Raw genomic sequence first — 13,989 nt, 5'->3', positions numbered from 1 at the left:
ACAGCTGAACTTCATCTTTATCTGTCTATATAACGATGTCATCTACGAATGAAATGGCGTATGGCTTTTGGTGTTGGGAGTGTCTGAGGATATGTTCGGCTCACCAGGTGCAGGTGTTTTGATTTGATACCCATAGGCAACTTGCGCATCGTGATGAGGATGAAATGATGATGAAGACGACACATACACTTCAGCCCCCGTGCTAGCGAAATTAACCAATGATGGTTAAGATTCTTGACCCTGCCAGGAATTGAACCCGGGACCCCTGTGACCAAAGGCCAGCATGCTAACCATTTAGCCATGGAGCCGGTCATCATCCACAAATAGCATTGTTTTCATTTGATGTGTCTTCATTGTATTCACTCCAATCTTGATTCTTTCCATAATTGTAATTCTCAATTAAGTACTCTACCAGAAACTGTGACTTACTACAAGAATGTTAGTTGCAGTAAATCTTTACATGGAACATAAGTGAACATTACATAAAATGAGTAATGACTTTTTGTTTTGTTTATCATGAACTTCTTTGCATAGTATTACTCCATTCATGCAGGTAAAAAATAAAATTCATATGTGTTGAAAAATAGTTGCTTGCAAATATATTTATAGGAGTTAATTTGACATGCATGAACTCCAACACGGATAGAAGATACTTCTACTTTTGAGTGGTAACTGCCCTTTTTATTCAGCAGTAATAACTTATCCAAATTTACAAGGTTCAGGAGTTTTGCTCCTTTTGTGATTATTAGGAAAGTAGTCCAATCCTCAGTGTCAAGAGATTAATAAACTTATCAGCTACAGGAGTAGTAGTTTGACAGTCAATGACAACTACTTTAGCCAGGGTAAATTAAATTATTATTTGCTACTACTTTAAATGTTTTTTAATTCTAGCCACTTCAAGGTAGCATGGGCACTTGTATCATTCCCTAGCAAAGTTGCTCTGGCAGATAAATTGTCCTCTAACAAATGCTTTTTGAACATGGGGGAGAAGTAGGAACATATATTCTTTACTGGGCTATTGTCCATGCCACATCTCCATGAGGGAACAAAAAAATAAGTTTTTCTGGTACTTGTATAGTTTCCCAAGGACAGTTAATATTTATTTATTTATTTATTTATTTATTTTATTTATTTATTTATTTATTTATTTATTTATTTATTTATTTATTTATTTATTTATTTATTTATTTATTTATTTATTTATTTATTTATTTATTTATTTATTTATTTATTTATTAGATACAGCCTATGGAGGGCCATTTTACACTAATAATAATAATAATAATAATAATAATAATAATAATGTTTAAATAAGTATAAAAGATAACAAAGGTATAAACAACAATATTAAGTAACAACAATAATTAACAATTTTAACAGTAACAATGTAACGACAACGGTAACTGGCAAGTGTCGGTTTCAGAAATTAGGAAGAAGAAAGGTCAAGGGTTGGAGGGACGGAAGAAAGTGAAAACCTGGAGAGGACTTCAAAGGAATCTTTTAATTTTTTGTTTGAAGGATGCGAAAGGTGTGAATATGTCGATATCGGGTAGTGAATTACCAAGAGTAGGGAGACGGTGGAAGATAGAGCGTTGTTGTAAGGTTAGGCCCGGATGGGACACATGATGGGTGCGCCGGTTGCGTGTAGGGCGGGGAGGAGCGTGTATAGGGAAGTACGCTGGAAGAGAATTACTTTTGGTGTAGCCATTGATTATTTTGTGAAGGTAACATAGATCACGCCGAGCTCAGTGGCTCAGACGGTTGAGGCGCTGGCCTTCTGACCCCAACTTGGCAGGTTCGATCCTGGCTCAGTCTGGTGGTATTTGAAGGTGCTCAAATACGACAGCCTCGTGTTGGTAGATTTACTGGCACGTAAAAAGAACTCCTGCGGGACAAAATTCCGGCACCTCGGCGTCTCCGAAAACCGAAATAGAAGTTAGTGGGACGTTAAGCCAATAACATTATTATTATTATTATTATTATTATTATTATTATTATTATTATTATTATTAAACATAGATCAGAGGACTGTAAACGGCTTCTCAGGTCAAGTATACCCAGGTAGTTCAAAATGTCAGATTTAGTTTTGTTCTTAAAAACACGATTGCGAGTCTTAACAATGAAAGTGAAAAAGTTAAAAATACTATTTAGTTGAGATATGTTTGTGATAGCAGATGAGGACCAAATAGGGGAACAAAAGTCAATAATGGGGAGAACATACGAGACAAAGTATAATTTTAAGGCTTTAATATCATTAATTTCAGTAAACCTGTAAAGAATGCCTAGAGTATGCATAGCACGGGATTTTATGGAGTGAATGTGAGCAGAGAAGGTTAGTTTACAGTCTATTATAACACCTAGGTCTCTTACCTGAGAAGCCGATTGCAATGTATTTCCGTGGATGGTATATGCAGTGTTCATTCCTTGCTTTAGCAATGAAAAGGAGATTGTATTGCACTTCTTAAAATTGGGAGAAAGATTCCATTTCTTAAACCTGTCACCACACAAATTGAGAACAGTCTGTAATTCGTCACAGTCATCAGGCGTAGACACTTCTCTAAGGATTTTCAGGTCGTCGGTGTACAAGAGGAGGGAACACTGACTATTTCGGGTGCAAAAAATTGCCATCGATATAGAGAACAAAGAGTAGGGGTCCCAGAATACTGCCCTGAGATACTCCTGATAACACAGATAACCATGATGAGGCAGATTCAGGGAGTACCACTCTTTGTTTTCTGCCAGAGAGGAAACTTGTTATCAATGACAAGACGGGGCCATGGATATTAAATCTGGTAGCGAGCTTATGAAGAAGAAGTGCATGATCCACTGAGTCGAATGCCTTGGCCAGATCTATATAGATTGCATCTAACTGAGATTTATTTTCCATTGCTGAAATGATGTGGTGATTGAGAACAGTGAGGTTAGTGAGGCATGATTTTCCGGGAGTGAATCCGTGTTGTTCTTCAGATATGTACGGCTGTGTGAAAAAGAGGAGTCGGCGGTGGATTATTCTTTCGAGGACAGAGGATAGTATTGGAACGATAGATATTGGGTGGTATGATGAGAGATCATATTTGTTGCCAGATTTGAAAATAGGTGTGATATCAGCTTGTTTCCAGCTGTCGGGGAATGTACCAGTAGCCATACACAGGTTTAAAATTGTAGATAACGGTGCACAGAGAGATGCAGAAGTATTTTTGAGGAATATAGGGCTAATATCATTGGGCCCAGTGGAGCGGTTTGTTGGGAGACTATTGAGAATATTTTGTACTTCGTTAGGGGTCGTTGATATTTGTGACAGTGAGTAACTGCAAACACTATTGATCTGTGGTAGTTCTGTGATAGGTGCAGGAGGGCTAAAGGTAGAGTGAAAGTACTTATTGAATTTTTGAGACCTTAATTCAGTTGGGACATCATCATTATGTAGTTTTAAGTTTCAGTGGTATCCGATGTGACTTTCTGCGTGACGAAATTAGGGTCCAGAACTTTTTAGGGTTGTTTTTAAGGTTTCCAGTTATAGAAGTGATGTGCCGGTTGTAGTCATTTTTAAGATGCGATTTTGAGATTTTCCTGAGGTGTTTAAAAGTATTATACATGTGTGAATTGGGGATAGACTTCCAGAGTGACCACGCACGGGTTTTGTTCTTTAGTAGCAATTTAGTTTCGGCACTCAGCCAGGGGGGATATTTGTGTGTTCTGGGTTTGGAGAAAGGTACATGCTGTTTAATGGTGGTAAATATTAAATCCTCAAACAGGGAAACCGCACTACTGACGTCACGCTCAGCTGATAACCAGCACCAAGGGAGGGATGACAAGTTCTGGTTGACGACTAGCCAACCACTTTACTCCAGAGCGGAAATGTTGGCCTCGCAGCGGGTGGGAAGTCTTTATGTTGACAAGCAGGTAGGCTGAGGGTAGCCTCGATTGAGTCATGGTCAGCGCTAAGAATGTTTCTGCCAACAGATACACTAACACTAGTTACTGTAGAGAAGAGGAGGTCCAGTGTTGCCAGATTTCTGGTGGGTTTTAAGCAGAACTGATGTAGATGAAGACCGTTTATGAAATTAGACAAAATAAATGAGTCCACAGGGTCGGTTACTGTTTCAGTGGTTGTAGATTGCCAGGATATGTGCGAATTGAAATCACCGATTAGCATAATATCGTTGGATTCATTTAGAGCCAAAACCGTTGAATTAAAGCAATTTTCTAACGCTGTGATATCACTGGAGGGTGGGCGGTAGAAGCAGCCAACTAACAAGTTTTTACTTCTGGGGATCATAATTTCAACCCAGGTTATCTCGCATTCAGTTTCTAGGTCGGGCCTGTGACGGGCTTTAAGTTTATTACTTACTGCAATCATTACACCACCCCCACGCTTACCGGTACCTCTGTTTTTACGGAACACTGAAAAGTTAGACGAGAATGGAAGTTCACTGTCCGAAACAAAATCAGGTAACAAAGTTTCAGTGAAACATAAGATATCAAACTCGCTAAATTCAAGTTCCTGGTCTAATGTTAAGTAGTAATGCTGCTGCTCACGTATTGCGAGTTAGATTTTGAAAAGTTACTAAATTAATTCACATTTTCTGTGTTATTAGCATGCTCATGCATTGGAATTACTGAAAGATCACCTGACAGAAGGAGAACGAGCCCTGGATGTGGGGTCAGGCAGTGGTTACCTCACGGTGTGCATGGCTCTCATGGTAGGGGAAACTGGGCGAGCTGTTGGTATTGACCACATCCCAGAGTTAGTGAAATTCTCTGAGGCTAATGTGTTAAAGGACAAACCAGAACTGCTTAACTCAGGAAGACTGAAGCTTGTTGGTGAGTATATTTTGTAATTTTTGTCTTAAATATTATATCTGTAGTGATCTGCTGAACAGAAAGGAACCAAACTGCTATGTATACCAGCTATCTATCCAGCTTTCTTTCCTGTTCCCTCAATATAATGCCCAAAAGGGGGTTATTTACTGTTGGAACCTCGGAATGTCGTGGACTAGAGAATGGTGATATAGAGTGTGTTTACATGTGCCAGGTTTGTCTTATTGAGAACTTGAACCCATCTTCCTGATTACTAGAGCGCAGAGTAGGAAGGCGAGGAGAAGCATACTTTTTAAAGAGCTGTACCACATTGCCTTACTGCCTCTGTGAGCATTTTCTTAGTCCTCCTGTGCTTTGCTCCTGTGTGAATGACTGACAGTAGATGATACAGTGGAACCTCGATTCTCTGGTTTTGGCGGGACCACGGAAAAAAAAAAAACGTTCAACACGGGAAAACGGAAAATCCGGGAACGAATGAATCAATAATTTGGCTAAACATCACAAAAATGAAATATGTATACTTATAATCTTACAAACACTCCTAAACCAAACCATACTATAGCCTCAATGGGCCTTCCGCCTACCAAGCGACTGCCCTCGGTTCGAAGGCCTGCAGATTACGAGGTGACGCATAGTCAGTGTGATGAATCCTCTCGGCTGTTATTCCTGGCTCTCTAGACCAGGGTCGCCATCTTACCATTAAATAGCTCCTCAATTAAAGGTAATCGTAGAATGAGTGAACCTGGAACCAGCCCTCATATCCAGGTAAAAATGCCTGACCTGGCCGGTAATCGAACCCGGGCCCTCCGGGTGAGAGGCAGGCAAGTTAGACTGCAGGGCCGGTTTCAAACATTATCGGTACGCAACTTTAAAATCTCGAAACTTTACATTCAGTTTTAGTGGGGAAACTTAGTCAGTTTCCTCTGAAAACTTCTTTCAGTTCAGCAACTTTGATCAGCCAAACTCTTCGAAAAATCGAATACCCGTAACGTCAAGACAAACAACGATCGACCACAAGTAGTTTTTAATTCTCTATTCTAATAAAATAAAGCGCATTAGATACGGTACAAAAGCATGATGACAGTACATGACGGCAAAATCCTTTTTTTCTTTTCTTTATCTTTCATTGTAATTCGGTCACTGGTATACTGTTCATAGTCAGCTTATAGAAATCTTGTACTGCGTAAATTAGGCCTACATCGACTTTTAAAGGTTATGCTGAACTCGAAAATATGGTTTCGAATGTAAGTATCGATCCTCAAGTTCTCGAATGCATTATATTCAATTTTGCCTGTCTTTAATCACAATCAAATTGGAAAGAGAAAAAATATCATTAACACTTCCAAAATTACGATTATTCGCGACCTTGAGCTCAGCTGGAAAGCGCACTCGCTGTACAAGTCGGTACGAGGGCGAAATTATACAAAGTATTTAAATGTAACATCGCAAATAAAATGGCTGCGGTTTTTATAACATTTTAACACAAAAACGTCAAATTCCCAACCTTACATTAGGACGAAAACAGTAATAGGCAATCCCAAAACCTCCCATTGCTTTATGTATGTAAGGTGCAACATCTGTTCTGGTCTCGATAACATAGGCTAATCGTATACAATAATACTAAAATACTAAATTTGTGTTACCGTACTTAAGAAGGAGCAGATTCGATTCCTGTCAGAAAGCCCAGGGACTATTCACTGCCCTGAGGGAAATGCTGAAAACCTGTTTGGTGAAACACTCGAAAAAAGTAAAGAAATAAACATCTAACCCTGGACATAATGTAGACGTTTATCAAGTTCGAGCAATTGATGAAACTAATTCCGTCTTCATGTAGAGCTGTCGAAATGCGCTCTGTCTCCTTCCAATTGTTGTGGACACTCTCTGCTTTAGGATTTCCCAGGATTCTGTAAGGAATACCACCCGAATGTGGTGCTAAGATGTGGTCCCTTATGCAAGTTCACTGCCGATCGCTTTTCCTGTACAGTACTTTCTCAAATTAGCGTAATGACTGGGCATTAACACCAAGATCCGTAAGAATGCCGTACCCGTCCTTTTGTGAGATACGATTTCGTGAAAAAGGCATGATCAAGGATTTAGCGTTGATGGGACTGAAATTTGATGGTTAATCCGGGAAATCGTTTCTCCGAGGAACGGATAATGCAGGATTTTTACAACGTGATTTAATTAGAATGCTCGCGGGACCACATAATTTGAACAAATAATACGGGAAAACGTAGTTTCCGGGAACGTATAATCGAGGTTCTACTGTATCAGTTTGTTATTAGGGAGTATGGTGGCTAGGCTTATGGGTATTTACAAATAGTAGTAGCTCTGCTCTGGTTTGTGACAAGATGTGGAACAATTCGATTGTAACATAACAAGATGATTATATCAGTCTATCTGGTGTTATTACACAAAGCTTTCTTTATATGCAACTGTGTGAATTACCCATTACAATACTGAGATGAAGGTAAGGTAACAATCATTCTGTGAACCCCTTTGTAAGACAGTTATTCTGAATGACAGTGAGAATTTCCCAGCTTCATTCCATTAAGAATCAACTCACTTGGAGAAACAAAACTTGTGTCAAATGATCTGAAGTCAGTTACCTTTGCATACGGAGGTCATTTTTCAGTACATCCATCTTGCAGGGTTCAGATTCACATGTATCATCCATGTAATAAGTGCACAGTCTTCCAGCTTCATGTTCTTCAGTGTTCTCAACATAGTTCATTTCTTCCTGCTAAAATTTACCTTCTTTCATTTGCAGTAGTATTTTTATCTTCAGTGGGATTTTCACCTTATATTTAACTAAAGATTGTGCATCACAAGATACATTTAATGAACTGCAAATGCAAACTCGTGTCCTCATCCCGAGGTGGTGCAGCTCTTTTCAGGCACACCCCCATTGGAGGTGAGCTGCATGTACCATTTCAACCACATACCAGCCCTCCTGCCATTCTTAAATTTCTGGCAGTACCGGGAATCGAACCCGGGCCCCCGAGGACGGCAGCCAATAACACTAACCGATACGCTGCGGAGGCGGACATTTAATGAACTAATCTAGTTGAACTTATGATTGTGTTGCTTGCATGGTGACTTAAAGATAGCAGATCCACTGGCTTTTATAGAGAAATTTGCTTTACAGTCCAAAACTCAACAGTTGCTACTTCTTGCTATTTAACAATGCTGGATTAATGTGCTACTTCAGTTGCTTCCTCAGTTTTCTCCTTGAAGAAATATTACACTTAGAAAATTATCTCTCTAACCTGCTTGTAAATCACTTGTTCTTTCGTGGTCTCAGAACTACACAAATTTAATTTAATTCTTTGCACTCATGTCAGATATGTTCCAATGTATGTTTATTCCAAGAATAGTATGCATTAATGGCAACATTTAAACTTTTAATGACACTTCAGTATCACGTCTATAAAATACTAGTTTATGTATGATCTGTAGGATGTATTTTTTCAGTTGAGATGACAGCCTCTGAAGGTGAGCTACACTTCATCTAGGCACACGTTCTGAATGAATATTACAAAGGACTGTGCTTAGTGCAGTAATAGAGAGAACAAAGAAAGGCAAAGAGAAACCCACTTCTTCAAAATCTTTGCAATGAAAGTAGGCTATCATTGAGACGTTGTCTTGAAGGTGTGGTATGCAGAGGGTAAAAGTAAATAACCTACAAATTTTTCATTTCCAGATCTATGCACTCATGTAAAGTGTTTGTTTTTGTTCCGTTTTTGCCATATGAATAGACGGCACTACACTTGTACTTTTCCAGCATAATACATGCAAGTAAGGTTGTGTAACCAGACATGTTGTTCGCTGGGCACAGTCATTGGTTGTAATGGCTCTAGCAGTCCACAAATTCGCCAAGGGATAGCACTTGGCAGGGCAGCATTGGAAACTTAGGTGTCTTTAAATCTCGTGTGGCTATTTTTAGCCGAGTGCAGCCCTTGTAAGGTAGACCCTCCGATGAGGGTGGGCGGCATCTGCCATGTGTAGGTAACTGCGTGTTATCGTGGTGGAGGATAGTGTTATGTGTGGTGTGTGAGTTGCAGTGATGTTGGGGACAGCACATACACTCAACCCCTGAGCCATTGGAATTAACCAATGAAGGTTAAAATCCCCGACCCGGCCGGGAATCAAACCCGGGATCCTCTGAACCGAAGGCCAGTACGCTGAACATTCAGCCAACGAATCGGACAAAACTTAGGTAAGATCATCATATACTTGGATGTATCTGTGTACACCAAGGTCAGTATGAAGACATTGTATTTTGCATAGTTACATATGCTGTGAGAGCTGGACCATAAAAAGTGAGATAGAAAACAGATTGATGCATTTGAGCTATGGTGCTGGCAAATAATTTAGCTGTACTTGGATGGCCAAGAAAACAAACAAATGGGTAATTCAGAAGATCAATCCAGATACATCTCTTGAGGCATTTATTACAAGGCTACAGTTGTCATACTTTGGACATATTATGAGATTGCCTGGAAAAAATAAATTAATTGTGCTTGCAACAGTACAAGGAATTCGGAGAAGAGGATGGCTGGTACTGAGATGGATAGATTTCATCACAGATACAATGAATATGTTGCTGGAAGTATTTGTGGAATACAGAAACATCTGGAATAGGCAGGATTCGTTGACTTAACAGCATATAATATGCATTACATGTTATAATTCTCATGTTAGGTCCGTATTGAAATGTACGTAAATACAAAGTATGTTACAAGTGTTATTTTTAATGGATTATTGCTGAGTTCCATTCCTCAGGCATTTTTTCAGAGTTCCATACATGTCATTAATACGTTTATGCAAGTTTCGGAGAGTTTGATCATTGGCATTCTTCCATAATTCTGCAACCAACTGATTTTCTCCTGCTGCTTTATAGTTCTTGAGCAAATTAATGGCTTTGATCACTTCCTCATATGTTGGTGGTATAACCTTTTCTAGGGGTGTTTTGTTTTTGGGTTTAGGGTCAAACTCCAGATATTCTCTTGGGTCTTCGCAATTGAGTAATTTTTTAATATAGGAATTTTCAAGGGATAGGGAAAAAAAAATCTGTCGTTACAATGGGGATCTCGCTTCAGCAGACTTCTACCCTGTATTTAGCTGTGTTCACAGTTCTATTTGTTGCTCATAATCATCTTACCTTGGTCATTTATGAAACAGGTGTTTGGTGGAGAGTAACCTTAAAGGTTTGATTTAGACATCTGATAGAAATTTCTCGTGGCGTTCTTCTTAAAGTTCTCTTCTAGCTCTCTCTGCTGATCTCTCAAACTCTTATTTGGTATTCTTGAACACACTTGCTGTCCTCTTCCGTTGGATCTTAAATTTTGTTCGAAGTTCTTTTTGGTAGAGTTCAGCTAGTTCCAAGCTTCGGAACATTTCCGTAGAGCATCTTCACAAAAGAATATCCACAGTGGGATGATGAGTGTTTCCTTGCTGATATTAAATTCCACCTTTCTTCCTTTTCCTGTTATTAGGGATAGAATTCACTTAGATCCATGTTAGATTGTGGTTGGAATCATAATAATGTTATTTGTTTTACGTCCCACTTGGAATCAAAATCAGCAAGCACCCTTCTGCACTCTGATGCTCATTATTTCCTCCATGCTTGTGATCTTCTGGCCTTCAGGCTGAGCAGCGATTGCCTGCTAGGCCAAGGTCCATCAGGGCTATAGCGCATAGGGATTTTGTTTTCTTGTCCATCGTCCTGCATACAATCATAAGGTATAAAACTCAAGGAACTGACATGAGCATTGCACATCCAGTAATTCAAAATTCACTGTGAACTTCAGTCTTGGTCCAGATATGACTATTGATGCCTATAGGCTTACAGATCACAGTATAGTTACTCTTACCAAGGTGCATAGCTCATTCCATGTTAAGAAAACAGTATTGCTCTTACGACAACAGAGTTGCCATATCGAACGGCTCTGCTCAATACCATCACAGGAAAACGGCGGCACATACATTTGTGAAATTCAGTATTTAAGTTCAGGATAAAAAGCGGAAGAAACTAAGCTACAAATTATTTTTATGAACTAAAGGGGACAGGGGTAAACTACGGCACATATAAAATCTCAGCACTGAAGTGTAAGGCAATTCGGGTGAGAAAATAGACAACTAATTTTTTTTTTGCTAGGGGCTTTACGTCGCACCGACACAAATAGGTCTTATGGCGACGATGGGATTGGAAAGGCCTAGGAGTTGGAAGGAAGCGGCCGTGTCCTTAATTAAGGTATAGCCCCAGCATTTGCCTGGTGTGAAAATGGGAAACCATGGAAAACAGTCTTCACCAACTAATTTTTATAGGCTTGAGTGGTGAGAGATGCATTTAATAGCATTTAATAATATTTTTTTCCAGGCAATAAAGGCTAGAAAACAGACGCTACAAATAAATACAAATACTGTAGATGACTCTACAAAAGATCACAATATTAATTGGAAAAGAAGAAATCACACATCGCATAACTTTCACTCAACGCAAGATAATTATGCACTGGTTTAAAGCCTAAAAACACACACGCAACAGATAAATACTGTACATGCCTTCACTACAGAAGTCAGCTGTCGGCGGTTCACAGAATGAGGGACTACACGGGGCTTGTGCCAGAGTAACACATAAGAAGGAAAATGAAGCGACGGCTGTTCCCGCCGTTGTGCTTCCTCCCTACAAATGTATTTATGAAAACGGAAATGTTATGTAGTTATTTTAACAACTCAGGGCGAAAATGCCTCATCCTTTTTATCTATCTTTCATCAAACATTACAAAAAGCATTATAATATATCTTAATCACGAGGAATTACTGGTGTCTCAGAAGGGGGTGTACTCACTTCTTGTAGGTCCATAAGAGCAATACTGTTTTCTTAACGTGGAATGAGCTATAGTAGGTTTTCATCTGTTTTTGTCATTCTCTTAGCTATAGTTGGATGTGTTTACTGAATTTCTGAAGCAAATGGTCTAACATCTTGACTGTGTTTTTGAGTTCAAAACTGCTGTTTCTCACAAAAATGTTTCCTGTTATGCTTTATAATGTTGTTAATGGTATTCCCCAATTTTCAGTTGGAGATGGACGTAAAGGCTATCCTGAGGACGCTCCATACAATGCTATCCACGTAGGTGCTGCATCACCAACTCTTCCACAAGTGGTAAGTTAAAAGAAAAGTTCATTATTTTCTAATCTTTCATTTTCAGCCCTAACAGAAATCTATAATTTTACTGTATGGGCACTTTTGTATTTGCTGGGTTAAAATAATCTTCCAATCCCCAAATGCTTTAGTTAGATTTTAATTCTTTCATTTTTATTTTTAATTACAGACTTCATGAAGAATAACTCCCTATATTATTCACATCTACTTGGATGTGATCCTTTCCTCTGTAGTGGGTCAATTGAAACTTCAGTCCACATTAAACCCATCAACTAACCGCTGCAACTTTCACCCGTTTCATACTACACACAAATCTTGCCTGTTGTAAGCGCAATGGCCGTGCTAGAAAATACCTGTGAGAGGGAGTGCAAGTTTCTTCCCCTCAGTCACCTTGCACTTCCCCATGTTGCTGACTCAGGGTTGTACATGCCTACCAATGACAGGGTCCAGTTACCTGATTTGGTCTTCTCGTAATATTTGAAACATATTAGGCAGTGGCATGAGGATTGACACAGTAATTTGTTAGTGTGTGTTTGTATTTGTCTACGTTTGTTTCAACTTAGTTGCTTCAAGAGAGGCTACAATAAAAGTAGTATATCTTCTTTAAATTTATGAAATCATAACGGTTTGCTACACAAGCAATGTAGTAGCAGTATAGTAATCAGCAGTATTCTGCTTCATAATTGTTCAGAGGAGAGTTGAACATGTTAAACCGCTAAAAAAAATCTCTTTATCTTGTGCTTCACTGCTTATGGCAACCTATAAAGTAATTACAATACAGTTAGTGCGTTCCTCATTAACACGTTTTCCCGCTTAGTACGTTGTAAATTTGAAGTCCCGGTTCTCATCGTATTAAATCTATATAAAAATACCTCTCTTGACGCGTCACAAATTTTCACTGTTGCCGCTTAGTACGATCACATTTTTTCCAGCCCCGAAAATGTTATTTGTCATCCCTGGATATAGAAGCAGTGATTTCCAAGTCAGGTAAGAACCGTCACCACAGTTGTGTGATTATGGAAAAAGGCCTTAAATTCGTGGATTTCGCAGGATAAGTTGCACCTTTGGGGGAGAAAGCTGTTAGCCTCAAGAATGTTGTTTTGCTTGCCGGTTAGCAGCAAGATCGCTGAATAACATAGTGAGCCTATAGCTTGTATTTGGCATTCCATTCAGAAGTTAGACATGTATTTTATGTTGTGCGGTACAGTGAAGTGTAGCGAATATTTGTCGTGTGATACAGTAGCCTATATCTGAAATAAGAACACAATCTTGGGAAATCTAAGAGTGTGGTGCATATTTGTCTTGAGATAGCCTAGTTAACGGAAAAGTCGTGAAATTCCTTACTAATGAAGACAAAATTAACATCTGTCAGAAAGTGGACTGGCGTCTGCATCTTAAAGCGTGCAGAGGTCATGCATGTCGAACTCGCACTTTCGAGTTTCGACTCGTTGGTCGAAGTTTATTCGATGACAGCCAAAATCATTCCTCCCGGTCGCACATGGTCGAGTGTAACGTCCAATTCACTATCAAGGCTTAAAATTTAAAATTTTAGCGGGGAAAATTTGGCCAGTAAAACAGGAAGCCTTTCGAGATGGCATCCTGTAGACGGCTGGAATATTTACCTGAAGGAAAAACAGAGCAACGATGAATATAACCAAGATTATGCAATAAAATAGCCTAGGTGGATAAAAAGAACACACTACATACTTCGAAGACTACGATGACACTGATTTCAAAACATATTTTAGGTTATCTAAAGCTTGGGAAGCATTATCACTCAGGAAAACAGGTGCACCACAGAAATCAGGAGGAGGAATGCTCTGACTAAACAAGCCTTCGGTAACAAGAAACAGCTTCTGACAAGCAGGAACATTAACATTAAAATTAGGAAAGAATTTGCCAAAATGTTTGTGTGGAGTGTTTTGTTGTATGGTTGGGAAACATAGGTCTTAGGAAGACAGGATATAAACGCCTAGAAGCAGTGGAAATGTGGATATGGA

The 13,989-nt window shown here is 39.2% G+C and overlaps 1 protein-coding gene across 19 annotated transcripts in view; it reads left to right on the top strand.

Moving 5' to 3' along the window:
* Pcmt (Protein-L-isoaspartate (D-aspartate) O-methyltransferase) overlaps nucleotides 1-13,989 on the top strand; it is a 94,152-nt gene that overhangs the window by 13,403 nt on the left and 66,760 nt on the right. For all 19 annotated transcript variants that reach the window (XM_067153931.2, XM_067153922.2, XM_067153925.2 and 16 more), the window contains exons 4-5: nucleotides 4,599-4,824; nucleotides 11,904-11,989. In XM_067153931.2, coding sequence (XP_067010032.1) covers nucleotides 4,599-4,824; nucleotides 11,904-11,989 — 312 coding nt within the window. The remainder of the gene's footprint in view (nucleotides 1-4,598; nucleotides 4,825-11,903; nucleotides 11,990-13,989) is intronic.

The sequence above is a fragment of the Anabrus simplex genome, chromosome 9 (assembly GCF_040414725.1).
Source record: "Anabrus simplex isolate iqAnaSimp1 chromosome 9, ASM4041472v1, whole genome shotgun sequence".
NCBI classification, from domain to species: domain Eukaryota; kingdom Metazoa; phylum Arthropoda; class Insecta; order Orthoptera; family Tettigoniidae; genus Anabrus; species Anabrus simplex.
This window is presented reverse-complemented; position numbering and strand designations above follow the sequence as displayed.